Here is a 26550-nt window from a genome sequence, read left to right on the forward strand (position 1 = left end):
CATTCCAGTTTGTGGAAGTACCATTGATGAACATTCCTACAGCAGTGTTCAGTAAGCTACATTATCCACTTAGAATTCATCTAACTGGCCTTCCCTTTAACCAGTTTGTTAATGAGAATGCCAGGAGAATCTTTGTCAGATGCTTTGTTGAAAATAGGGTACATTATGTCTACAGTACTGCTACAGCCTGCTATGGAACCTAACCAAAAATGAGTAGTCCAGATTAGTCCAGCAAGGTTTATTCATGATACATACATGCTCGATTATGAATTACTGAATTCTATATACAAAACAATCTTTTTGGAATTTTCTTAGTTATTTATGTCAGACAGACAGATCTGTAGTTTCTTGGATCAATTATTCTCCGTTTTGAAGATAGGGATAATATGCACCCTCCAGTTATTCTGGATTTATTAAAGATATAAGGATTCACCTAAAGTTATCAGCAAGGCCAGTCACTCTCCTAAAATGTATTTCCTTTGAACTAAAAGATTTAAATTTATTCAAGATAGAACAAGTATCCCTGAATATATTTCTATCCATCTCAAACTTTAGTTCAGTTCAGTTCCATCCTTCATCCTGTTCTTCACAGTTTCCCAATAGGATACATACTCTCTAGTGCCAGGGGTAGGCAACCTCGGCTCTTTTATGACTCATGGACTTCAACTCCCAGAATTCCTGAGTCAGCTATGCTGACTCAGGAATTCTGGAAGTTGAAGTCCATGAGTCATAAAAGAGCCGAGGTTGCCTACCCCTGCTCTAATCAGAAGGTGAAGCCAAAATACTAGTTAAATGGGTCTGCCTTCACTTTGGTCTCTTTAGCATTTTTCATTTTAATTGAGCAACTGGTATATTTTTGTCTTTTTTGAATGTTGAGTGCATCTGAAGAAGGCTTTCTTGTGTGTGATTTTTAGCTTTGTTTGCCAGCCTCCACTCATTCTGAGTTGTAGCTTTCCTCTCTATAGTTCTGTGCTAACTGTTTGTATTGTTCTTAGTGATATTTCTTTCATCTGTGTATAGTCATTTTATTTGTTTGATTCAGCTGTTCATTAAGTTCTTTGTGTGTCTATGTTAGCTCCATTAGTTTGACATTTGAATTATTTTCAATTGTGCTTTTAGTATCTCTTTTTTTGACGGGAACTCTCACTATTTAAATTTCTTTTTCCATTAGTTTCCGCTGCTACAATACTTTCACTGTTCATGTATCACCCAATACAGTACTATAGAGGCTTTAGTTGTTGAAGTATTCAGAATTTCGAACCTGTGGAATTTAGAGTTGTTGAGTAATGTTGGATAACTTTAGTACTTCAACTTTTCCTTGTAGCAAAAATCAGTTGAGACCTTTTGAAAATTGGGTCTGATGGTGGTTTCTAATCCTTTTGCCTTTCCTTGTCCAGCTCTGTATTATATTCATTCTAATTCTTCTCGGAAATTGTATTTATGTTTGTTGGTTGAAATCTGACTTTAAAGATTGTGGGTGTGGGTGTGGGTGTTTGCAGCTTTATATGTGAATTTGAAGCTGTAACATTTGTATGGCCTAGAGCAGGGGTAGGCAACCTTGACTCTTTTATGATTCATGGACTCCAACTCCCAGAATTCCTGAGTCAGCATTAGCTGACTCAGGAATTCTGGGAGTGGGAGTTGAAGTCCATGAGTCATAAAAGAGCCGAGGTTGCCTACCCCTGGCCTAGAGCTTTATTCAAGAATGTGGTTCTGAAATTGTTTTCCATTTGTATGCTTTTGAAAGTTTCTGAAACAATCATTCTTAGTTTTTTATTTTATAATAGGGACACAGTGATGGCATTTTGATTTGTGACAGATTGCTATTTCACTACTAGACATGTGTTTTTAATACAGGAGTTATTTTTCTCAGGTTTGGCCATTTTATTTTCAACATTGTTTGTAATTTGGCAGTATTACAAAATAATGCATTTTTTTAATATTACCAAGAACCATACTCATGTCCTACAATGAGCTTCGGAGAGTCCTTTCATCTGATCCAGCAGAGTTTTTCTTACACATCTCAAGGAAAGTTTAGTTTTCCACTATCACTATGAAAGACATCTTAGCTTCTTTGGCTTATGTTGGCAGTTTCTTTAAAATACTTCATTTTTTTCAGTAAATAAATTCTAGACATATATATGGGCAACTTTTAGATGTTTTGTCTATGTAAGATGGGCACCGTACATCTGTTTTGTTTATATACTGCAGACCCATTCCAATGGATGAGATTGCACTTGGTGGCACAGAACAGATTATAGTTTTTTTCTTGCAATAAAACAGAATTTTAGGGGAGATAGTTACAAGGACGGAAGAATGGGACAAAATAGTGCTGGAGTAAGATTGAGTTCTCTCTCCTTTTTTATCTCCACTTGAGACTATTAATCAACCACTAGTGCTAAAAATTTCATGTCTAAATGTTTTTGCTTACTATGAACCTGAATAAAGGATGGCTTATCCCCCCTACCCACTCCCTTTCCTTGAAGTTTGTATTGGGCTCTTCTGCCTTGAGATCCATGGAATACCTTTAAAGAATGGAAGCTAAAGTGCTATATTCTATCTTTCCATCCAGCCTTGTGGAGGAAGAGCTGGTAACTCCCAAGTTTGCTCATTGAAGCAGGTCCTTATTTGATTACTGTATTCCTTTAAATAACTGTTGGTCACCTGAAAATAATAAGGCAATCAGCTGATAACTGCATCTGGTTTCAGTTACTTTATTTAAACGTGTAAGTTTAGTGCTACTTAACAAGTTCTGCATTTGATTTAAATATTAAAATACAGGTTTCTAAAAGCACATTTTAAAGATCTCATATTGAAAGGCTTTGTATTTTACAATATTTCTCTCTTTCATATTTTAAGCAATCGGGATCTAAAAGAAAGGTAAGCACAAGGTGAAATGGACATGATGATGAGAATGCTGTAGAAATATTTTTGTTTCCTTGCACTTCTGAATAGAATTTCTTACCTGAGATAGGTAAATGAGGATTATCAACAGATAATCATTTCTGGTTACATTTATTCATAACTTGTAAGTTCTTCAGGCTTCTGGCTTATTTTGAATAAGCAAGTGTGCCAATGCACACCTACTTCATTAGTCCCATTTTACTGCTTCTAATCAAAGCATGTCAGGAATTTGAATAAAGGTTGCCTTTAAATCAGACATGTCAAACTCGCGACGTCATATGACGTCACGCAACGTATCAGAGCCTTTTTGCCATTGCCGGCAATGGGGTGGGTGCGGCTTCCAGATGATGCATCCAGCTCGTGGGCCAGCAGTTTGACACCCCTGCTTTAGATTCTACCTTGATGTGGAAAATATAAATGATGACTTTAACTTGACACAAAACTTGGTGAATTTAATTACTGAGATGGTCTGAAGGGTATATGACATTGGAAATAAGAAAGAATCTTTAGTGTGATGGAGATGCTTATAATTTAGAATCAAAATCATGTAAAGGCTTACATGACTGGTAAAGGTTTACTTTAGCAGGACAGAAAACTTCCAAAGTTTTATAATATTAGATGGTTTTTTCTCTAGAGCTTACAGTTAACAAGAAGGCCTCATTTAACAACCACTCCCTCAGCAGCTGTTCCAGGTTACGATGGAGCTGAATGAGTGGTCCTTATGACTGGTCCTCAAAGGTTTGGCTGTCCCAGCACTCCTGCGGTTACATGATCACAGTCTGGGCACTTGGCAAATGACTGACATTTACAATGGTTGCAGCATCATTTGATAGCTATACATGACATTCTTTGCTGGCTTCTTAAAGTCAGTTAGGAAACCAGCAGTCACAAGTTGCTCTGGCAACTGGCTTGGAATCATCCATCCCTGCGTAACTTGCACCGAGGCTCATGAGCCATTGCCCCGCCGAGCAAGAACCACCATTGGTCTACTGTGCATTGCATACACCTTACCTGCCCACTGGCCTGCTTGCAAGTCCTTAATGACCCATGATTCTTGCTTACCAATGGCAACAGGGAGTGCTAAGATTGCTGTTGCTAAGCAATGCATCATGTGATGTATTTTGTGACTACGTCACTTAGTGATGGAAATTCAGGTCCCAATTACCTAGCTTAACAAAGGACTAACTGTAAGAGATTTGGAAAGGGGATGTCAGAATCATGATGGCAATAATAGATTTGGTTATTCAGATTATATTCAGTTATAATTTTTATATACTATTTAGTGCATTCAGACTTCTTTTCTGCTTAGGTTGTTATGTCTTGGCCAAGTAATGTTAATGCATCTGTTTTGATTTTCAGAATAGAAATAGAGAATGAGAAGGATTTAAATTATTTGTAAGCATTTTAAAATTGTTAAATTTTTAATTTGTTATAATTATAAAAATCAAAATTATGATAAACAATAAAATAGTTTATTGTAAGTTATAATTACAAATAATTATACAAATTATAAATTTTTAAAATTTATTTTTAATAATAGTGTATTGATTGATCTTGTAACTTTTATCAATAAAATAAAATATGGAGCATAGTCTAGTTTCGGAATAAGGAGGAAACAAAATGTGTTAATATAAGTAGTCAATAATTAGATAAATGAATGTTCTTTACAGGATATCCCAGTTTGTTCAGTGTATTGGGTTCTTGGGACCACTTTTATAAACTTAGCAGTTCTGCATACAATGTATACATTTGAGCTCAGGACAATCTGTGTTTTGGTAGGCAGTGGGGCATATGGGAATACCAGCACAACTTCAAATGTCTGTTGATGCCCCCCCCCCGACTTCTTGATCTATTTGCTCTTTTTTAAAGATCCTTTTCGTTTAAATGAATAAATGACAATGTGTCATACTTCAAAACATCTTTAATTAGCCTCTCATCATCATGTTTATTCAACCAACTAATTGTAGTCAACAAAGATCTCACCAGTAGAATATTTTGGGGTGGGGGAGGAAGGGGGCTGGTTAGTTTGTTGGTAAAAGTGTCCTGATTATTTAGTTAAGCTTTTGGATAAAGAGATGTTTTGTGGTAATACTATTTCCTTATTATCATCAGACTATTAATTTTACCAGGTTCTGATAGCTCATTACAATGATTAATAGTGTGGTTTTATCTTACCAGCAGCAATAACAAAGTTTAGAGATTACCGTATATACTTGAGTATAAGCCGACTCGAGTATAAGCCGAGACCCCCAATTTCACCCCCCAAAACTGGGAAAAGTTGTTGACTCGAGTATAAGCCGATCCGCCGTTCTGCAAGCCTCCGCCGCCGGCGGAGGCTGGATCCGCGCTCTGCAAGCCTCTGCCGCCAGCAGAGGCTCGATCCGCCATTTTGCAAGCCTGAATACACAGGAATACCCTGTGTGGCCGCGGCTCTCGGGGAAGCCCTGGCTGTCCGCTTCCTCGCTCCACGCTGCCATTCGGGGCCCGCGCGTTCCCCGGGCAAATCGCGGCGCCCAGCAGGCGAGGAAACACGCCCGCTCCAGTCGCCCCCCCTTCCCTCAGGAGACGCGAAGCAAGTGACCACCCGGAGCTTACCGAGGACTTGCGCGCGGCCGAGGCTTTGGTGCTTCCAGGATCGCGCGCACCTCTCCCAAGCCGTCGCCGTCCGGAGACCTGCCGAAGTTTGGGGAGGTTTGGGGAGGTGCGCGCGCACCTCCCCAAACGTCGGCAGGTCTCCGGACCTCCGCGCCCTGCCTGCCTGCTTTCCGCTGCGGAAAGAAGCAGCCTGCCTGCTTCTTTCCGCAGCGGAAAGAAGCAGGCAGGCTGCTTCTTTCCGCAGCGGAAAGAAGCAGGCAGGCTGCTTCGTTCCGCAGCGGAAAGAAGCAGGCAGGCTGCTTCGTTCCGCAGCGGAAAGAAGCAGGCAGGCTGCTTCGTTCCGCAGCGGAAAGAAGCAGGCAGGCTGCTTGCAGGCTGCTTCTTTCCGCAGCGGAAAGAAGCAGGCAGGCAGGGCGCGGAGGTCCGGAGACCTGCCGACGTTTGGGGAGGTTTGCGCGCGCACCTCCCCAAACCTCCCCAAACGTCGGCAGGTCTCCGGACCTCCGCGCCCTGCCTGCCTGCTTCTTTCCGCTGCGGAAAGAAGCAGCCTGCCTGCTTCGTTCCGCAGCGGAAAGAAGCAGGCAGGCTGCTTCGTTCCGCAGCGGAAAGAAGCAGGCAGGCTGCTTCGTTCCGCAGCGGAAAGAAGCAGGCAGGCTGCTTCGTTCCGCAGCGGAAAGAAGCAGGCAGGCTGCTTCGTTCCGCAGCGGAAAGAAGCAGGCAGGCTGCTTCATTCCGCAGCGGAAAGAAGCAGGCAGGCTGCTTCGTTCCGCAGCGGAAAGAAGCAGGCAGGCTGCTTGCAGGCTGCTTCTTTCCGCAGCGGAAAGAAGCAGGCAGGCTGCTTCTTTCCGCTGCGGAAAGAAGCAGGCAGGCAGGGCGCGGAGGTCCGGAGACCTGCCGACGTTTGGGGAGGTTTGCGCGCGCACCTCCCCAAACCTCCCCAAACTTCGTCAGGTCTCCGGACGGCGGTGGCTTGGGAGAGGTGCGCGCGATCCCGGAAGCACCAAACCTCGGCCGCGCACAAGTCCTCGGTAAGTTTTTTTTGTTGACTGGAGTATAAGCCGAAGTGGAATTTTTCAGCCCAAAAAGTGGGCTGAAAAATTCGGCTTATACTCAAGTATATACGGTAATTCTGATTCATTTTATTTAATTCTTTACCTAAAAGAATGGTGCCATTGCTAAAGCTCCCAGATACCTGAAAATTTCTATTTTATTGCATGAATTGATATAAAGTTACTAATTATGTGATATAATCTGGTTCAAATTATAAAATGTGACTGTTTTGTTTTCTCTTTTGTGAACTCCTTCACATAAATTATGATAAGGATTTTAGGATAAAGTTTTAAATGTGTTGGTTTTGGTAGGATATTTCACAACCAATTTATTTGATTTTAGATATATGTCTTTTCTCCTTACCAGTATCTATACAGCTGGCCAAGTTTGAGAATGTATCATATCACTTGCTATGGATATTGAAATAAAATTAGCTTCTGTAGGGAAAAATAATGTACATATTTGGAAAAATACTGTATGATCTCAGGCAGAAATTATTACAACTGGCTTATAGTGGGGTAGCTCAGCGTTTAAGGTTAAGTCCCAGCTCCTACAATTGCAATAACACTTAGACTTATATATCACTTCAATGTGCTTTACAGTGCACTCTAAGCAGTTTACAGAGTCAGCATATTGCCCCCCCCCCCCAATCTGGGTCCTCATTTTACCGACCTCGGAAGGATGGAAGGCTGACTCAATCTTGAGCCTGTGAGAGCCAACCTAGCAGTTTGAAATCGCGAGTAGATAAATAGATACCACTTCGGTGGCAAGGCAATTTTGCTCTGGATGTCATGCCAGCCTCATGACCATGGAAATATCTTCGGACAGCGCTGGCTCAATGGCCTTGAAACAGAGATGAGCACCACCTCCTTTAGTCAGCAATGATTAGTAGAATAAGATCCACAGGGACTGTTTTTATTGGTTTACAGTAGAAATACTATGCAAAATTATATATCACCATTTATATTTATATATCACCACCACCCATAGTAAAGATTAGATATAAATCTGATGGATAAATTTAAGGTCATAAATAATACTACTTTGAGAAACATACGTAGAAAAGAAAACAAGCACAATTTTAATAGAAACTACAGTGATACTTTCAGATATTGATAAAGTAGACTCTTCCAAAGTTCATGTCATACTGCAGACCAGAATATCTCTGCCAATTGGGCAGATAAAACTCAATCTTAGATCAGTTTTTCCTCCTTTGCTAAATTTTATTGATTATCCCCTTCTTCCTAACCAATCGCCGCTTTAACAGACCATTCAAAATAGACATGGAGATTCATAGTAAGCATAGCTCTTTTAGAACATGAACGGGAATACATATTGGCCCCATTTTACTTTCATGCACTATTTGCACTACAGTGTCAGCCCTTTGTACAAAATCTGGCCAACATGTATTCATATTTTAGTACATTTAGTAGAGCTATACATACATTTATACATACAGTCATGCCCGAAATTGTTGGCACCCCAGAAATTTTTCCAGAAAATCAAGTATTTCTCTCAGAAAAGTATTGCAGGAACACATGTTTTGCTATACACAGGTTTATTCCCTTTGTGTGTATTGGAACACAACAAAAAAAGGGAGGAAAAAAAGCAAATTGGACATAATGTCAAACAAAACTCCAAAAATGGGCTGGACAAAATTATTGGCACCCTTTCAAAATTGTGGATAAATAAGATTTGTTTCAAGCATGTGATGATCCTTTAAACCCACCTGGGGCAAGTAACAGGTGTGGGCAATATAAAAATCACACCTGAAAGCAGATAAAAAGGAGAGAAGTTCACTTAGTCTTTGCATTGTGTGTCTCTGTGTGCCACACTAAGCATGGACAACAGAAAGAGGAGAACTGTCTGAGGACTTGAGAACCAAAATTGTGGACAAATATCAACAATCTCAAGGTTACAAGTCCATCTCCAGAGATCTAGATTTGCCTTTGTCCACAGTGCGCAACATTATCAAGAAGTTTGCAACCCATGGCACTGTAGTGAATCTCCCTGGTCATGGACGGAAGAGAAAAAATGATGAAAGGTTGCAACGCAGGATAGTCCGGATGGTGGATAAGCAGCCCCAAACAAGTTCCAAAGGAATGCAAGCTGTCCTGCAGGCTCAGGGAGCATCAGTGTCAACGCGAACTATCCGTCGACATTTAAATGAAATGAAACGCTATGGCAGGAGACCCAGGAGGACTCCACTGCTGACACAGAGACATAAAAAAGCAAGATTACAGTTTGCCAAAATGTACTTGAGTAAGCCAAAATCCTTCTGGGAAAACGTCTTGTGGACAGTTGAGACCAAGATAGAGCTTTTTGGTAAAGCACATCATTCTACTGTTTACTGAAAACGAAATGAGGCCTACAAAGAAAAGAACACAGTACCTACAGCGAAATATGGTGGAGGTTCAATGATGTTTTGGGGTTGTTTTGCTGCCTCTGGCACTGGGTGCCTTGAATGTGTGCAAGGCATCATGAAATCTGAGGATTACCAAAGGATTTTGGGTCGCACTGTAGAGCCCAGTGTCAGAAAGCTGGGTTTGCATCCGAGATCTTGGGTCTTCCAGCAGGACAATGACCCCAAACATACGTCAAAAAGCACCCAGAAATGGATGGCAAGAAAGCGCTGGAGAGTTCTGAAGTGGCCAGCTATGAGTCCAGATCTGAATCCCATTGAACACCTGTGGAGAGATCTTAAAATTGCTGTTGGGAAAAGGCGCCCTTCCAATAAGAGAGACCTGGAGCAGTTTGCAAAGGAAGAGTGGTCCAAAATTCCGGGTGAGAGGTGTAAGAAGCTTATTGATGGTTATAGGAAGCGACTGATTTCAGTTATTTTTTCCAAAGGGTGTGCAACCAAATATTAAGTTAAGGGTGCCAATAATTTTGTCCGGCCCATTTTTGGAGTTTTGTTTGACATTATGTCCAATTTGCTTTTTTTCTTCCCTTTTTTTGTTGTGTTCCAATACACACAAAGGGAATAAACCTGTGTATAGCAAAACATGTGTTCCTGCAATACTTTTCTGTGGGAAATACTTGATTTCTGGAAAAATTTCTGGGGTGCCAACAATTTCGGCCATGACTGTACATACATACATACATATTCATGCATTAAAGATGCTACGCTTGGCTGGAAAGCTAACGGCCTGGGTTTTTTTTATTTTTTGTTTTTTTTAATTCCATTTATATCCCGCCCTTCTCCGAAGACTCAGGGCAGCTTACAAGCTTAGCAGTAGCCCTCATTCTATGTATATGCCTGCTTATTAGGGCTTTCACACACACCCCAAGTGGCATTATTACAAAGTCAGCTTAATTGCCCCCAATAATCTGGGTCCTCATTTTACCTACCTCGGAAGGATGGAAGGCTGAGTCAACCTTGAGCCTGGTGGGATGCGAACCTGCACTAATTGCAGGCAGCTGGTGTTACTTAAGGAGGCATTAGACCACTGCTCCACCAAGGCAGACCCGAGCTCCATGTGACAGGGTGAGTTCTCATTAAATGCCCCAGTTCCTGCCCATCTAGCAGTTTGAAGGCATGCATAATCAAGTACCACTTTGGTGAGAAGGTCATGTCATTTGTGGGCCTTGGCATAGAGTCATGCTGGCCACATGACCATGTCTTCTGACATCGCTGGCTCTCTTGGCTAAAAAATGGAGATAAGCACTGTCCCCTAGTACAGGGGACATGACTGGACAGGGGAAATCTTTACCTTTTTGTTAGCCCTTTGAGTAGGCCAGGTTGTAAAATAAGTTCCACAAGAACTATTGGAACTCTCTTTTATTGATGCAGAAAGTAATAACAGAATCTTGAAAGCCTGACAGAGATTCTCTATTCCCCCATATTATACCAAACAGAATCCAGGTGGGGTAATCTTGAGTTTCTTTCTATCCCTTCCTTTCTTTCTGGGCCATATGGGTGTTTTGTTTTAATGGTTGTTGAATTTCTTCTTGAAGGCTGTCTCCATACTTCCTTACAGCTAGAAATGAACCATAAAGATCTCAAACCTATAGTATATGCTTCATCCTTCTCAAGTTCAGTGGAATAAGATTGGAAGCTTCATTCTCTTTTTTAACTTCAGTGCAATTAATTTTTAGATTAAGCATTCTGTGTTAAATTTAACAACCATGGCTTAACCCACTCTCTTGTTTGCTTTAGATGACAAAAGTAATCATAGGAAATTGTAATTAATATAAAACAATTAAAGCAGCCAGGTTCCTTATGCCCACAATATGTTGTATTACTGTTGTTATTTCAGTTTATTAGCTGCCTCAATTACCAAAAGAATTAAGGATAAGAAAAAACAATGAAACACAATTGACATGTAAGGGGTAAAAGCATTGCATTATGACTTACTATAGCCATTGAATATGTCACAGTAATTGTGGGGAGGGGACTTAAGTCTCTCTTTTGGATGTGCATGCAGTTAGCCACAGAAATACTGTATTCTTCCTTAGTCTGAAATGAAGCATCTTAAGCCTTTGCAAGTGTCATTTTTAATATACGCTTCAATTTTTTAAATTTAATTGATATTTACTTTAATTCATAGCAAATTACATCATTTATATCATAAAAACTTTAATACAATAACAGGAATTGCTGTAGGTACTATAAAATTAAAATTAATTAAAATTTGCTTAAAATTAAGCAAAATGTAACTGATAGATATACAATGGACTTGCTCGTTATTTGTGGGGGATATGTAAATGGAATTCCATTTGCATCTTTAAATGAAGGTTCACTGATTAGAAATACAACTGTCTAGTATATGAAATGTATTTGCAAAGTGTCATAGGTTAATGATAAAGCAGAAGTTTATGATGTACTGTTTTAAGTGAACAGATTTTTTAAAAAAATAGTCACTTGTTTATTTTTTATAAATTGTGATTAAGAAACATTGTCAAGTAACTGACAAATCCATGATGTTTAGAGAAAAAGAGATATTTTTTTAAACTAACTAGATAGGCAGAAAATACACAGAGTTTTATTCACCATACATCTAAAGCAGGGGTTCCCAACCAGGGGTGTGAGATGATATTCCAGGGGGTGCGAAAACTTGGGTTTTCAAAATTATAGTGCGTATGCATAATTCGTTGTTATTTTGAACTTTTGTAAAGGGAGTGAGAATATACCAGAAGCGTTCTAGGGGTGCGGGGTATAGAAAAGGTTGGGAGCTGCTGATCTAAACTATTGCCTGCAGTAAGTGTACTGCAATTGAGATAAAATATAAAATTTATCAAAATTCAATAGAGTAGTGGTTCCTGCCATCTAAAGTTTCTATTATTGGGCAATTATTATTTTAAATGCTAAAATTAAATAAATAATAAGTTGGTTATTTCTAAGATTGCTATTTGTTCTGTAAATAAGTGTGGTAAGTGTAATTTTCGCTGAGCATTTAGTTTGTTTAGTATTCATGGTTATCTCCCCCAAATTTTAGACTAATAGGGAATAGGTTTCTCATTTTATCACCAGTTTTCTCCTCCACCCAATTTAGTGAAATAGATTTTCCATTGTACTGTAACAACCATTGAAGAACACGTCAATTTTAAAGGATGTATAATAATGATTCTAAGATAGCTAAAGAATATAACATGCAGTATCAACTATCCTAAAATATGTGTTTGCATCTAGTAAAAGTTTAGTAAAGAGAGTTATTCACATACGATAATATGCTAAATTGCTAAGAATTCTGGCTTTTTTGATAGCGATCAGCATGTGTGTCAATTCTATAAGATCATTTCTATTGAGCTTTTTATTCTGGGAGAAGTAGCTAAACCAACCAGAAAGACTTACATTGTGGTTCATTCAGCATGTCCTCCAAACGGTTGTTCTCTTGAGAAGTCAGAAATTTGTTATTCTTAGCTTTTGATTCCTTGCTACTTTAGAACAAGTTAGAAAACCTAGTAGTTCAATCAGGTACTGAACAAATCAAATGGAAGCTTTCTGGTTTTTTAAGTTTGGCATGCTGACAGAAGGGATTGTTAGACATTAAAATGTCTGATTTGTTTTATAAGCTAAAATTCATAATAGCTTAGGTGGACTATGGGCAAACTGATTGCCAGAAAATAAAATATAAATAGCGAAAGAAACCCTGTATTTTTTGGGATGTAATCCTCCCTCTGCCTCTCTCTCCATTATTTATTGTAACAAAAGATTTACTTTTTCAAGTACCTTACTACACTTCACTCAACAAGATTTTTTTCTGAATAGTTATTGCAGTACTGCAAACTTTTTGTGTCTATCAATACCTTAAAAATGTCAACAACTCATTTTATGGATACTTTCATCTTAACTGCATAATAAGAATTCCTGTCCCTCCCCCCCACACACACACACTATGGAAAAAATATGCTTTTCTCCTCACACAAAACAGTTTATCAGGACAGTGGCAGTAACTACATACTTATTTTATGTAGCTGACTGATGGAACCCATTGATCAGTAACAGCATTTATGTTGTGGTTGAAAGTCGAAGATAATATTGTCAGGAATTTTCTTTTTTCATAGCCTTTAGTTTTACAGGTAATCCTTGATGAAAGACCATGATTAAGCCCCCAGTTTTGGTCATAAGCCATGAAGGCCAACATGTGGCTGCACGTGATTTTACAACCTTTTTTGTGGAGAACATGGCCACCGTTAAGTGAGCCAATTGTAGATGCAGGCCATTAGCCAAATGCCCCAAATGCATTCATGTGACTGTCGGAGGTCATAAGTCCCAGTTTTGGACTTTGTCATAACTTTGAACAGTTGATAATGGACTGGTTGTAGGTCAAGGACTGCCTGTATACTGACCAAGGAATGGAACTTAAATACCTAGATACAGCATTTAATAAGGTGGACAATCTTAGTGGCTAAAATCACCTTTATATTCTTTTAGAGGTTTAAAGGGCATAGGATAGATGTAAATGGGTGAGGGATTTGTGTCTGTGTGGGTGTGTGTCAGTGTTTACTATGATAAGCTTTTCTGTAATTCCTACTTTAAATTGGTAGAAACTCAACAAATTTCAGCATGGTCAGACAATGTAGTGAGAGTCAAAAATAAGACATTCAAAAGTTTCGCATAGCCTTTCAGCCACTGGTTTAGAAACCTGTAGATTTCAATATTCCAGTTTTCTACAGTGTAAAATATAAATGCTTTTAAACATTTTGTTAATTTGCTGTGCTTTAAGTATAGTTGCAATTTTTCTGAATACAACTTCTGATTGACTTTTCCTAGGAAAGAATATCCCCATAATATTCCAAAGGTGGATAACAATTGCAATCAATGGTCTCAGCTTCAGGACATGAGTATGTTTTTTTTTAATTGTTAAAAAATATTAAAATGATTTAAATGTATATTACATATAAAAAAATGCATGTTCTCAATAGAAACAGTTATAAAAACAAATTTTTTGTTCTGCTTGTTTAAAAACTACTTTTATATTGATCTTTTTTTCCTTTTTTCTTATTTTGTTTTATTACTTTTTGGCAAGAACAAACCTTTTACTTAAGGAGAGGATTAATAGGGCTGTAAGTTATATTTTTAATAGGTGATATGAACATTTCAATTTATAACAATATGTTTTGAAGTGGAAAATAAATCTCTCTCCAACTATCCAGTAGTGGGAATTATATTTATGCTGCTTTCTTAGTTGCCATTCTCTTAACTACTTTACCACTGTGTTGTTACACTTACATTTTTTTCCCTTAAAGAACTTTACATTGTTCGATTCTGATTTACTTAGTTATTTAATATACTGAAGTCAACACATTCAGTTTGTAGGCTAGGGGTCTATATTGTGATTTAGAAAAAAAATAGGTCTTTGTGTTGGTATATCAGTTTTCATTTGAAGTTTCAGCTACATGCTGCTTAGAGCGAGAAGCAGTTGTTTTGAATGAATAGCTTTGCAGGCTTTTTCTCCTTGAATTATCATAGGTGCCTGGGCAGAAGCAATTAATAACTATTTTTTCTTCATCCTGATGAAAAGCAAAAGAGTAAATTAGAGTTGCTGTTCTTCAAGTGAAGATATTTGGTGGTAACTAGTAATGATCTCCCTCTTTTTATTTTTATTTTTTTTAGAAAGAGTGATGGAGAACAGAGATGAGTCTGGTTCAGAGTCAGAGTCAGGAATTACAAGGAGGGTACAACAGAAACGGCAATGCAGTTTATATCAGGCTGGTTTGCTTCCATCTCCTGCCACCAAAACTAATGCAACCCACATAGAGGTGGGTTATATATTTACTTTTCCTTATTTTCTGTTAAATTCAGGAAATGCCATTATTAAAAGGGTAAAACCACAGTTTAAAACTTTGATTATAAAGTCTTTTATAATTGTCACAATTTGGCTGCATATTCCTTTTCTAATACTGTTGTTGTAACAGTTTGCCTTTTTAAATCTAAAATTAGTTTCTTTTACACACTCCATTAGAAAATAAATTAATTACATTAAATTAATCTTCAAGTTGTAAAGTAGTGGACTTGCTGAATTAATGCTCTCACTGCATAAACAGGTAAATATTTTAAAATATTGTCTTTCAACAAATCTGTGATTAAATATTTGAAGGTGTTAAAATATAAGAGTAAAGGCTTGGAAAAAGAATGATGGTGAAAAACCTGAAAAAAAGCAAAAAATACAGCTGAATTAGCTGGTAATTTAAATTAGATGGTAACTGATGACAGGAGCTTAATTCTATTTTTTTAAAAAAAAAAGAAAGTTAGATCTGTGAATCTATACAAGTTGTATTCAACACCTGTTACGTTTATTCATAATAGGATTATAAAATATGCGCAAAAATATCTTTTTTAACCCTAGGGCTTGGATAGTTACTCCAGAATTTGCCCATGCATTGGAAAAACAAATGAAACTGAAACCGAATGCCATCTTCCTGGGGTTTTTGTTAGAGGCTCGCAAAGACAGTCCACGCAAAGCGTGCCTTTACATGACAATTTGACACGAGAATCGATACATGACAGTTCAACGGAGCAACATTCTTTAAGCACGGGATTAAATGCAAAAAAGTTTTATGGATCATCTCCTGGAACCATTTCTGCAGAACTCATGGTGAGGCGCAACATAGGTCCTGCTATGTTACGGCCAAATGGAAAAGTGGGTTCTAAAATGACTGGACATTTACGGCAGAAGAATACAACAGCATCTGAACTAAATGATCCAAGTATGTGGTTTTTTTTTAAATTAAAGCTAGGTAAAAATTAAAATTATAACCTTCACAATTTTGAAGAGGAAATATATCGCTGGAGTTACTTAATGGTCTTGGAGCATGTTCTGAAGGTCTTTGATGTGGCAGAGTTCTATGTGTGTCGAACTAGGAAGTTCTATGTAGTGCTTTTGTAGAAACCTAGGAAACCTGCGTTTAGTTCTAAGTTCTAAAATGGGAAAAGCAGGTTATAAATGTGAATACTTATGCTGTTTGCTTTAACGTATACTAGAGCAAAACAGAATATTAATGTATTCTTTTAAAGCTACAGAGAATACAAAATGCATTTGCATCTTAGATGCCTGCCTGTTGACAGCTCTGCTTTTGAGATCAGCCAATGCGGGTTAGGTGCTGTGACACATAGAATTTTATCTCGTTCTTCCATATCTTAAACTTCCTATTTAGAATTTGATAGTAAATTTTAGTTGTTGTGACAATTTTAAAGGTTCATATTTTAGTTATAAAATATAAACCTCAGACAAATGCTTTTGTTTTTAGTTGTTCTGTCCAGTGATGATGAAGAAGATCAGATTGGTGTCACTAATAGAATGGAGAGCATATCGCCACGCCCAGCAGATTCAGCCTGTTCTTCTCCTGCACCTTCCACAGGAAAAGTGGAAGCAGCCCTGAAAGAAAATACTTGTGAACTAGAGCAAAGGCTAAGTGGCATTACAACGGAAACGGAAGCTACAGTAGCATTACCAAGAAAAGCAAGAATGAAAGACCAGGTAGCTCCTCCATATGCAGGGTGAAATGATTATGTAAGCTTATCAGTGATTTCTCTGTGTAAGTGGAAACGTTTGGATAATGACTGCATATGTACACATGGAGTTTCAGAGAGTCAGGTGTACATTTATCCTTCTAATGTATAACTCATTATCTTTCAATAGGATTACTGCATAGCTATCTTTTTAGGTATCTTTTAGATATTTATCTGATATGCATGTTGGCTCTCTAAAACACAAAGTGAAGAATTGCAGTTAATAACTACTAGGCTTTGTGAAAAATATCAGGTTTCCCAAACAATATGGCAAACTATTTTTGAAAGATGTAAAAAAAAAAAACCCACTATTAAATGCGGTCCTGAAGATCAAGTGCAGTACTGAAGATCAAGATTTCAAAGAAATGAAATCTCACTGGATATGAATGAGTCCGTTGATGTAATTAAAGCTGTTAGTTGGATTGGGACATTAGTTAAAACTTGCCTCAGTCATATGGGAGCCACTTTTCCATACTACTTTCCATGTTAAATTTGATTGTCCAAATCACAGGAATTGTGTAAGAAGAATGAAATCAAAGGTCAACAACCACATCGGTTTCAAAGATGGAGCACTTAAATTGGCCAAAGAGGATTTTATCTCCATGTGGGCCATCACTTCCATGTTGCTTCTATTCCTGTAGAATCAGAAACATGGAAAACAGCCCAGGAGAGTTGTTGTAATAGTTTTGCTAATAAGTATAAATCACTTTCAGGAGATAAACTGATTCCACAAGGAAAAGCATCCTTAAATTAAAATACATTGAAAATTGTCCCAATTAATAGCACTTCACTGTAAGGATTTCATGGTGGGGATTTTTGTTTTTTAGTTTGAGCATCACTGCAAGAATTGGATAAACAAAGACAAAAATGCACCATGAACAGGCTCCTTAAATGCTGTCAAGGGGGACAACTTTCACGGTATGTTAATCTAAAGACTTAATAGTCATGGCAGCAACCTTCTGTAGGGGTATTCTAAGTTATGAACTTGTTAAAAAATGCAAATATGCTTTACGGCTATCCACTAGATAAAATGGATTGAAATAATGTAACATTTATACAGACCACACAGTATTAGACACAAATGCCACAATATCTCATGTATGAATAATTTAGTTGCCTACACTGTAGAGTTGATACAAAATGAGATGAAAATAGAATCTGGTAATTTCAAGTACATTGTTATTGTCCAGTGTCTTGAACTTGGATTTTTTTAAAAAAAGGTGTACAGGGGAGGGAAGGGAGGTATATGATTCAACTAAAATAAAATCAGTGGGACTGTTTCAGCATCATTGTTATTTTTAACTTGATGTTCAGTGCTTCTAAAATATAGTGTACTGTTTCTAATGTTGCACTTTTAGAATTGTTTTGGCACTGTTTTTATGTTTTGATGAACATGTGCAGAATAATTTTTATGACAATGTTTCCTATTCTTTTCACTTTGATATATCTTATACATAAGGTCTGCATGTGCCACTTTTTATGAAACTCTGAACCTGTGTCGATTCAGATGGAATGTACAATTCTTCATTTTGAACACAGAATCTTTTGTGAATGATGGTTTATACATAACAGTGATTCCAGTCTATTTTACTTAGGGTGATAAAAATGGGGATATAGCATTTTTCCCTTAGGAAAAGAAGACACAAGAGTCCAGAATGGAACTGCACCCAAAACAAAGAATGCCTTAAGGGCATCGTACATTCCTGCATGTTGACTCATCAGTACACCCAAGTACTTATGAGATTTTAGCATTCATGTGAGAATTTTGTGAGAGTTTGGCTTCTTTTTTTTGCTTTACAATCTTAAAAGATTTTCTAAACCCTCATGAGATTTGGATCATTGTTTTATTTTTAAAAACCTATTAGGTTTAAATTAATAGTTGTGAGTAAATTGTAATACTCAAGTGTTAACTACAAGAGCATTGAGGAGAGCTGTTGTCCACAGATACCATGTTGACAAACCTAGTTTTAAAATCCTAACACATGTTGGCTGGGAGTTGAATCTTAAATCTTAAAGCTGCCAAGGTTGAGAAATGATATCCTAGCAAACATAACCTAGAATGAAGTTACTGAACAATTGCATCTCTAATTATAGGCCTTGTTATATCATTCTAGTCATTAAGAGAAATTATATTGGTGACATCACCTTCTGGAGATGTCACATGGTAATGATCCAGGAAAGGGATTTTCAGACTTTTATCTCCTGGAGCAATCTTCTCTCTACCCAAATGAAGGCTTATTGGTATTAAGTTTTGAAATCTGTTGAAGGATACATCTAGTATTTGCTTAGGGCTTTTTGTAATAATGGAGGTTGCATGGTACATCAAAAGCACAGTACCGAAAAAGGTTCCTATGACTTTATCACTTAATTCAAATACCTTTCTGATGATTTTAGACTTATCCTGCTTTGTCTTGCAATTATTACTGATGTAGAAAATATCTTTAAATAAATTATGCTTGCGGTATGGAAGCAGTTCATTCAAATTCAGAAGAGTTACATATAGATCCATTCATAATTTGTACATATAATGTGGCGTTGACATACTTTTAATATTTACATTGTTGCCACAAATAACCTGAAAGTTAAAAAGAAAAAAGTTTCACTTGCAAATATTACAACCAGTTTTCAGTAATTCTGAAGGATAGCCCATATGTTTTAAATGCAAGTTATAATTAGCATTTTTCCCATAAATTAAGGTGGTGATGTTAATTATTTTACAGTTTGGTAACATTGTATCCAATGGTCCTGTAAAGCGTCGTAAAGTTTTCCCCCAAGAAACTGTGACTGACGTCATAATACCTTCAAAATATCAGAACTCTTACGAAAGTGTCATATTAAACTGTCGGAGTATAAGAATAGGAACTCTGCGAAGAATGGTGGTGGAGCCTGTAGTTGTAAGTAAAGTAATAGATTTGTAGTTTGTCAATTCTGTTTTATAACGCTGGAGAATCTGAAGATATAGTTAAAAATCAACTGAAATTAGCATGAAGCTTTGAGAATGTTAAGGCAGATGTGATAGAATTATACTTTTTAGAGTCAAGCACAGTACATAAAATGTTCTATTTGTTTTGCACATAGAGCAAACAGGTTGTCTCTCATACATTCTGTCACTATTCTGGGCCAGTCAATTTTCAAACAGAATAGGAGCCATAATTGTTTCCCTGTTGTGGATTCCGTTCTGACAGTCCAGAATGTGGAGCAGATCCAAAAATTCTAGATGTAGCAAATATCAAATTTTTGGACCTGCAAAGATCCAGGGAGAAGATTACGTGGCGAAAGACGAATAGAAGAAAAAAACTACTGCCATCCTGTGATTTTTGGAATAGAAGAATCTGGTGTTGCCAGTTGCCAAGTATCTGAATTCTGATTACGTGACTATGGGGATGCTGTAAAGGTCATAAGTTCGAAAAATGGTCATAAGTCACTTTTTCAGTGCTGTTGTAACTTTGAACAGTCACTAAATGACTTGTTGTAAGTCGAGGACTACCTATATAACTGTGTTCTTGAGACTTAGGAGTTAAAGGTGTTAATATATTATTAAATTGTTCCAAAAATATGAAATTTTTCAGTCTGTGAAGAAGTTTGTATATATTGAATTTGGACTGTTGCTCCCAAAAAAGTGATTATGTACTCATGGAAGAATGCTTATGTCCCAGATTATGAAAAAAAATATTAACAAAATTTGGCAAGTCTCAACTTTTGCACTGAAGCAGATGTAGGCTAGAATAATTCTGTATGGTCTAGGTTTAATTCATTGTTCAACAAATTATAATATTGAATACATTCAGGGGGGAGGGGAGAGGGAGAGAATATTAAGAGGGAGAGAAAGAATTAAACAATGTAGGTGTTAGGATTCTGTCTTTCATTTGTGTGTGTTTTTTCTAAGGGTTTTTTGGTAGAGGGTCCCCCCTCCTTTTTTTTTTACTTTCTACTTTAATATAGGAGTTTCCTTCCTTGTATGTAAATGATTTCAAACTATGGGTTGGTAATGAGAACATATACCTGTAGTAATATAAATTTTCTTTTTCAGTTTTGTTTAGACTATATTGAGATACATTTGGAAGGTTAGTATTTTATTTTTATTTTCCTGATATAATTTTTCTACATAGTGTTGTATGTGATAAATATATTACCTGTTAACTTACATATTTGTTTCTATGTGTTTATTCTGGTGAGATAAAGTATTTAATATACCAGGATACTTAAAGCAAACAGGAATGGTTTCCTTATATATAACATGTTAAATGCCAAAGAAATTTCAAACATTTGAAATACATTTTTTAGGAAAAGTATTACCGTATATACTTGAGTATAAGCCGAATTTTTCAGCCCACTTTTTGGGCTGAAAAAATCCACTTCGGCTTATACTCCAGTCAACAAAAAAAAAAGAACTTACCGAGGACTTGCGCGCGGCCGAGCTACTTTGCCTGACGCTGCTGGGGTCGCCCGGGCGCCTCTGCTCGCCCTCAGCAGCACCTGGCCCGGAATCACATGCGAAACAAGCCCGGCAGAGGAGCCGGAGCGGCGAGCAGAGGCGCCCGGCCCAGATCCTGCAAGGCCCGGCCGAGACGCGCCCCCAGCAGCGGAGCTGCTCCGGCTCCTCTGCCGGGCTTGTTTTGCATGTGAGCTACTTTGCCTGACGCTGAGAAGACCCGCTTGGGCACTCGGGTTGGTGTCAGTCTCCGCAGGCCCTTCTCGTTTCCAGGAAGTCAAGCGCGCTTGGCTCCCCACCCCCACGGCAGGGCAGGGCAGGGCAGAGCAGAGACTTGCTCGCCCTTCTGACGGCCCTGAAGAGAAACGAAGGGCTTGCAAACTCCCCGCGAGAAGCTGGGCGAAGCGCGCGGCTGGGCGAGTGTGTGCCTGCGCGCGTATTTACGAAAGAAACGCTCCGAGAGTTCTTCTTTCTCCGCCCCCTTGGGGGGAACTCTAGCGACTGCTGTAGCCGCGCTTCTCTTCTCGGCTCCGAAAATAGGGATTTCTACTCTCTCTCTCTCTCTCTCTCCCCTCCCCACCCCGCATTCTCCTGCCTCTTCGATTGCGACAATAAAAGGGCGAAGGGTGCGCTGGTTTCTTCCTCCTTCCTCCCCCCCTCCCCTCCCCTCCCCGATTGTCAGGTGAGGCAGCTGGAGGTCTGGCCGGGAGATTGTAGCCGTTTTGAAACGCCGCGTCTTGAAACGCCCGATCAGCTGATTTTCGGGTGGAAGAGCCGCGGCTTGAATCTGTTTGCATCTGCCTGAATTAGACCGAAACGGCCTGAATTTGACCAGAGTTGCTTTGTAATGGCTGGAGGAACTGCAGAGGAGGTCTTGCCGGGAGATTGTGGCCGTTTTGAAACGCCGCGGCTTGAAACGCCCGATCAGCTGATTTTCGGGGCGGAAAGAGCCACTGCTTGAATCTGCTTGTATTTGTTTGAACTTAACCAGAAACGGCTCGTAATGGCTGGAGGAACTGCGGAGGGAGTGAATGCTCCAGCCTGGAATATTTGGAAAGGCTGGGGGAACCGGATGAACTGCAGCTTAAGCGACTGTTGCCGGAGGAGCCATGGCTTGAAACGCCCCAGTTTTGGGGCAGCGTTTGCTTGTTCCCTCCCTCCCTCCCTCCCTCCCTCCCCTCTAAATCCTTCCTTCCTTCCTTCCTTCCTTCCTTCCTTCCTTCCTTCCTCCCTCCCTCCCCTTTCCCTCCTCTCTAAATCCTTCCTTCCTTCCTTCCTTCCTTCCTTCCTTCCTTCCTTCCTTCCTTCCTTCCTTCCTTCCTTCCTTCCTTCCTTCCTTCCCCAGCCCTAATCCGGAAAGTGGAAGGAAAGAAGAGTAAAGGCTGGGCGGAGGAGGAGGGGAAGTTTAAAAAGGGGGCGGCGTTCCCTTTAAAAAGCCGCCCGCCACGCCGCGCTCCCTCGCAGCACTCGCGGCGGCTGGCTTCTTGGCTCCCGGTCTCCCCCAGGCTTCCCGGCTGTGATTGGCGAGCGAGCCTCCCGAGCTCCGGCGGCCGTGACATCAGCAGAAGCGGAGCAAGCAAAAGCGAAGGGGGAAGTCTCCCCTCGTCCCGGGAGACTCTCGCTTCCCCCCACCCCCCACCCCCCACCCTCCCTACATCCCGAGCCTTCCAGATCTTCGCCTGCCTACTCGCGAGCAGGCATGTTTTCCAGCCAATCCGGGCCTGGGAGCAGGGCGCCGGCGGCACGTCCACTTTCCCCGCACTCTCCGTTCAGACGGCGCCCTTTGAGCCTGGAGTGATGCGGACGTCGGAAAAGGGCGCCGGGCGAAAGCAGCGAAGCGGGATCGCCGCGTGCCCCCCACTCCTCCTCCTCCTCCTCCTCTTCTTCTTCTTCCTCCTCCTGGTCGGCTTGACACCCCCATTTCGGCTGCTTCGCAAACTGCTTCCTCCACCCCACCCCACCCCACCTCACCCCTCCCCGCAAAAGATGCCGGGGTCGACAGCGTTTTTTCTACCCGGAACAAGCAAACACGCAGGCAACCCTGCACTATTCAGCTCAGTGAAGTCACGCTTGAAACGGCTTGAAACGCCCGATCAGCTGATTTTCGGGGCGGAAAGCGTGCGGTGTTGTTGTGTTTTTTTTCCTCCCCCCGAAAGTGAACGGCAGCTTTCCGTACTAGTGTATTGGCATGTCAAGACACCAGCACAAAGACCAAGGTACAAGGAGCCCTCCTTCAGTCATTATTGAAACATTTGATCAGCCCAACTTCTTCTTCTTATTATTATTATTATTAAATCTGTTTTTTAACCAAGCGTGACTTCACTGAGCTGAATAGATGCCGGGGTCGACAGCGTTTTTTCTACCCGGAACAAGCAAACACGCAGGCAACCCTGCACTATTCAGCTCAGTGAAGTCACGCTTGGTTAAAAAACAGATTTAATAATAATAATAATAATAATAAGAAGAAGAAGAAGTTGGGCTGATCAAATGTTTCAATAATGACTGAAGGAGGGCTCCTTGTACCTTGGTCTTTGTGCTGGTGTCTTGACATGCCAATACACTAGTACGGAAAGCTGCCGTTCACTTTCGGGGGGAGGAAAAAAAACACAACAACACCGCACGCTTTCCGCCCCGAAAATCAGCTGATCGGGCGTTTCAAGCCGTTTCAAGCGTGACTTCACTGAGCTGAATAGTGCAGGGTTGCCTGCGTGTTTGCTTGTTCCGGGTAGAAAAAACGCTGTCGACCCCGGCATCTATTCAGCTCAGTGAAGTCACGCTTGGTTAAAAAACAGATTTAATAATAATAATAATAAGAAGAAGAAGAAGAAGAAGTTGGGCTGATCAAATGTTTCAATAATGACTGAAGGAGGGCTCCTTGTACCTTGGTCTTTGTGCTGGTGTCTTGACATGCCAATACACTAGTACGGAAAGCTGCCGTTCACTTTCGGGGGGAGGAAAAAAAACACAACAACACCGCACGCTTTCCGCCCCGAAAATCAGCTGATCGGGCGTTTCAAGCCGTTTCAAGCGTGACTTCACTGAGCTGAATAGTGCAGGGTTGCCTGCGTGTTTGCTTGTTCCGGGTAGAAAAAACGCTGTCGACCCCGGCATCTTTTGCGGGGAGGGGTGAGGTGGGGTGGGGTGGGGTGGAGGAAGCAGTTTGCGAAGCAGCCGAAATGGGGGTGTCAAGCCGACCAGGAGGAGGAAGAAGAAGAAGAGGAGGAGGAGGAGGAGGAGTGGGGGGCACGCGGCGATCCCGCTTCGCTGCTTTCGCCCGGCGCCCTTTTCCGACGTCCGCATCACTCCAGGCTCAAAGGGCGCCGTCTGAACGGAGAGTGCGGGGAAAGTGGACGTGCCGCCGGCGCCCTGCTCCCAGGCCCGGATTGGCTGGAAAACATGCCTGCTCGCGAGTAGGCAGGCGAAGATCTGGAAGGCTCGGGATGTAGGGAGGGTGGGGGGTGGGGGGTGGGGGGAAGCGAGAGTCTCCCGGGACGAGGGGAGACTTCCCCCTTCGCTTTTGCTTGCTCCGCTTCTGCTGATGTCACGGCCGCCGGAGCTCGGGAGGCTCGCTCGCCAATCACAGCCGGGAAGCCTGGGGGAGACCGGGAGCCAAGAAGCCAGCCGCCGCGAGTGCTGCGAGGGAGCGCGGCGTGGCGGGCGGCTTTTTAAAGGGAACGCCGCCCCCTTTTTAAACTTCCCCTCCTCCTCCGCCCAGCCTTTACTCTTCTTTCCTTCCACTTTCCGGATTAGGGCTGGGGAAGGAAGGAAGGAAGGAAGGAAGGAAGGATTTAGAGAGGAGGGAAAGGGGAGGGAGGGAGGAAGGAAGGAAGGAAGGAAGGAAGGAAGGAAGGAAGGATTTAGAGGGGAGGGAGGGAGGGAGGGAGGGAACAAGCAAACGCTGCCCCAAAACTGGGGCGTTTCAAGCCATGGCTCCTCCGGCAACAGTCGCTTAAGCTGCAGTTCATCCGGTTCCCCCAGCCTTTCCAAATATTCCAGGCTGGAGCATTCACTCCCTCCGCAGTTCCTCCAGCCATTACGAGCCGTTTCTGGTTAAGTTCAAACAAATACAAGCAGATTCAAGCCGTGGCTCTTTCCGCCCCGAAAATCAGCTGATCGGGCGTTTCAAGCCGCGGCGTTTCAAAACGGCCACAATCTCCCGGCAAGACCTCCTCTGCAGTTCCTCCAGCCATTACAAAGCAACTCTGGTCAAATTCAGGCCGTTTCGGTCTAATTCAGGCAGATGCAAACAGATTCAAGCCGCGGCTCTTCCACCCGAAAATCAGCTGATCGGGCGTTTCAAGACGCGGCGTTTCAAAATGGCTACAATCTCCCGGCCAGACCTCCAGCTGCCTCACCTGACAATCGGGGAGGGGAGGGGAGGGGGGGAGGAAGGAGGAAGAAACCAGCGCACCCTTCGCCCTTTTATTGTCGCAATCGAAGAGGCAGGAGAATGCGGGGTGGGGAGGGGAGAGAGAGAGAGAGAGAGAGTAGAAATCCCTATTTTCGGAGCCGAGAAGAGAAGCGCGGCTACAGCAGTCGCTAGAGTTCCCCCCAAGGGGGCGGAGAAAGAAGAACTCTCGGAGCGTTTCTTTCGTAAATACGCGCGCAGGCACACACTCGCCCAGCCGCGCGCTTCGCCCAGCTTCTCGCGGGGAGTTTGCAAGCCCTTCGTTTCTCTTCAGGGCCGTCAGAAGGGCGAGCAAGTCTCTGCTCTGCCCTGCCCTGCCCTGCCGTGGGGGTGGGGAGCCAAGCGCGCTTGACTTCCTGGAAACGAGAAGGGCCTGCGGAGACTGACACCAACCCGAGTGCCCAAGCGGGTCTTCTCAGCGTCAGGCAAAGTAGCTCACATGCAAAACAAGCCCGGCAGAGGAGCCGGAGCAGCTCCGCTGCTGGGGGCGCGTCTCGGCCGGGCCTTGCAGGATCTGGGCCGGGCGCCTCTGCTCGCCGCTCCGGCTCCTCTGCCGGGCTTGTTTCGCGTGCGAGCTACTTTGCCGGCCGCTGCTGAGGGAAGATCTCTGGAGAGGAGCATAAGGTGAGCTGCTGCATTTCCCAGCCTCGGCTTATACTCGAGTCACCAACTTTTCCCACTTTTGGGGGGTAAAATTAGGGGTCTCGGCTTATATTCGAGTCGGCTTATACTCAAGTATATACGGTAATAGACCAATTGAAGAGAATAAATGAATGACTTTCAGAGATACTAGCAATAATTTCCAGTGTTTAATGTCCAAAGTACAGTGCCAATAAAAGGTAGTGGTTGAGGAAATAAGCTCGATGGGTTTTATGCTTTGAATTTTTAAAAAATATTGTATTAATATTAATATAAATTTGTTCAATAAATAAAGTAATTCCTGTTTCTTATATTTTAAACTACCTGTCATTCTATGGATATGCAAAAGAATAATTCAGATGCCACAAAATTACTGTTTTGAAGCCCAAACTATCATAATCACATTCATACTATAAAAATATATATTGAAACTAATGCTGTCTCCTTCACTAATGCATATGTGGAAACTAACCCTATGTTTTTCATTACAAATGAGATATATGCTGCTGCTTTTTGGTGTAAATAGAATCTCGGAGCTATAGAAGCCATATTATGTAGCCTCTTTTT

The 26550-nt window shown here is 41.1% G+C and overlaps 1 protein-coding gene across 3 annotated transcripts in view; it reads left to right on the forward strand.

The window, feature by feature from the left end:
• Positions 1-26550, forward strand: part of SENP6 (SUMO specific peptidase 6) — a 72914-nt gene that overhangs the window by 22757 nt on the left and 23607 nt on the right. For 2 of the 3 annotated variants that reach the window (XR_014024722.1, XM_081314659.1), the window contains exons 6-12: positions 2860-2880; positions 13766-13836; positions 14609-14754; positions 15342-15702; positions 16243-16472; positions 19225-19398; positions 20535-20568. Coding sequence is in view for 2 of the 3 variants with exons in the window: in XM_081314659.1 (XP_081170785.1) it covers positions 2860-2880; positions 13766-13836; positions 14609-14754; positions 15342-15702; positions 16243-16472; positions 19225-19398; positions 20535-20568 (1037 nt within the window). In the remaining variant the exon portion in view is untranslated. The remainder of the gene's footprint in view (positions 1-2859; positions 2881-13765; positions 13837-14608; positions 14755-15341; positions 15703-16242; positions 16473-19224; positions 19399-20534; positions 20569-26550) is intronic. The other variant, XM_081314660.1, reaches the window with a different exon arrangement.

Source organism: Vipera berus, assembly GCF_964194415.1.
Source record: "Vipera berus genome assembly, chromosome: 1".
In the NCBI taxonomy this organism is placed as follows: Eukaryota; Metazoa; Chordata; class Lepidosauria; order Squamata; family Viperidae; genus Vipera; species Vipera berus.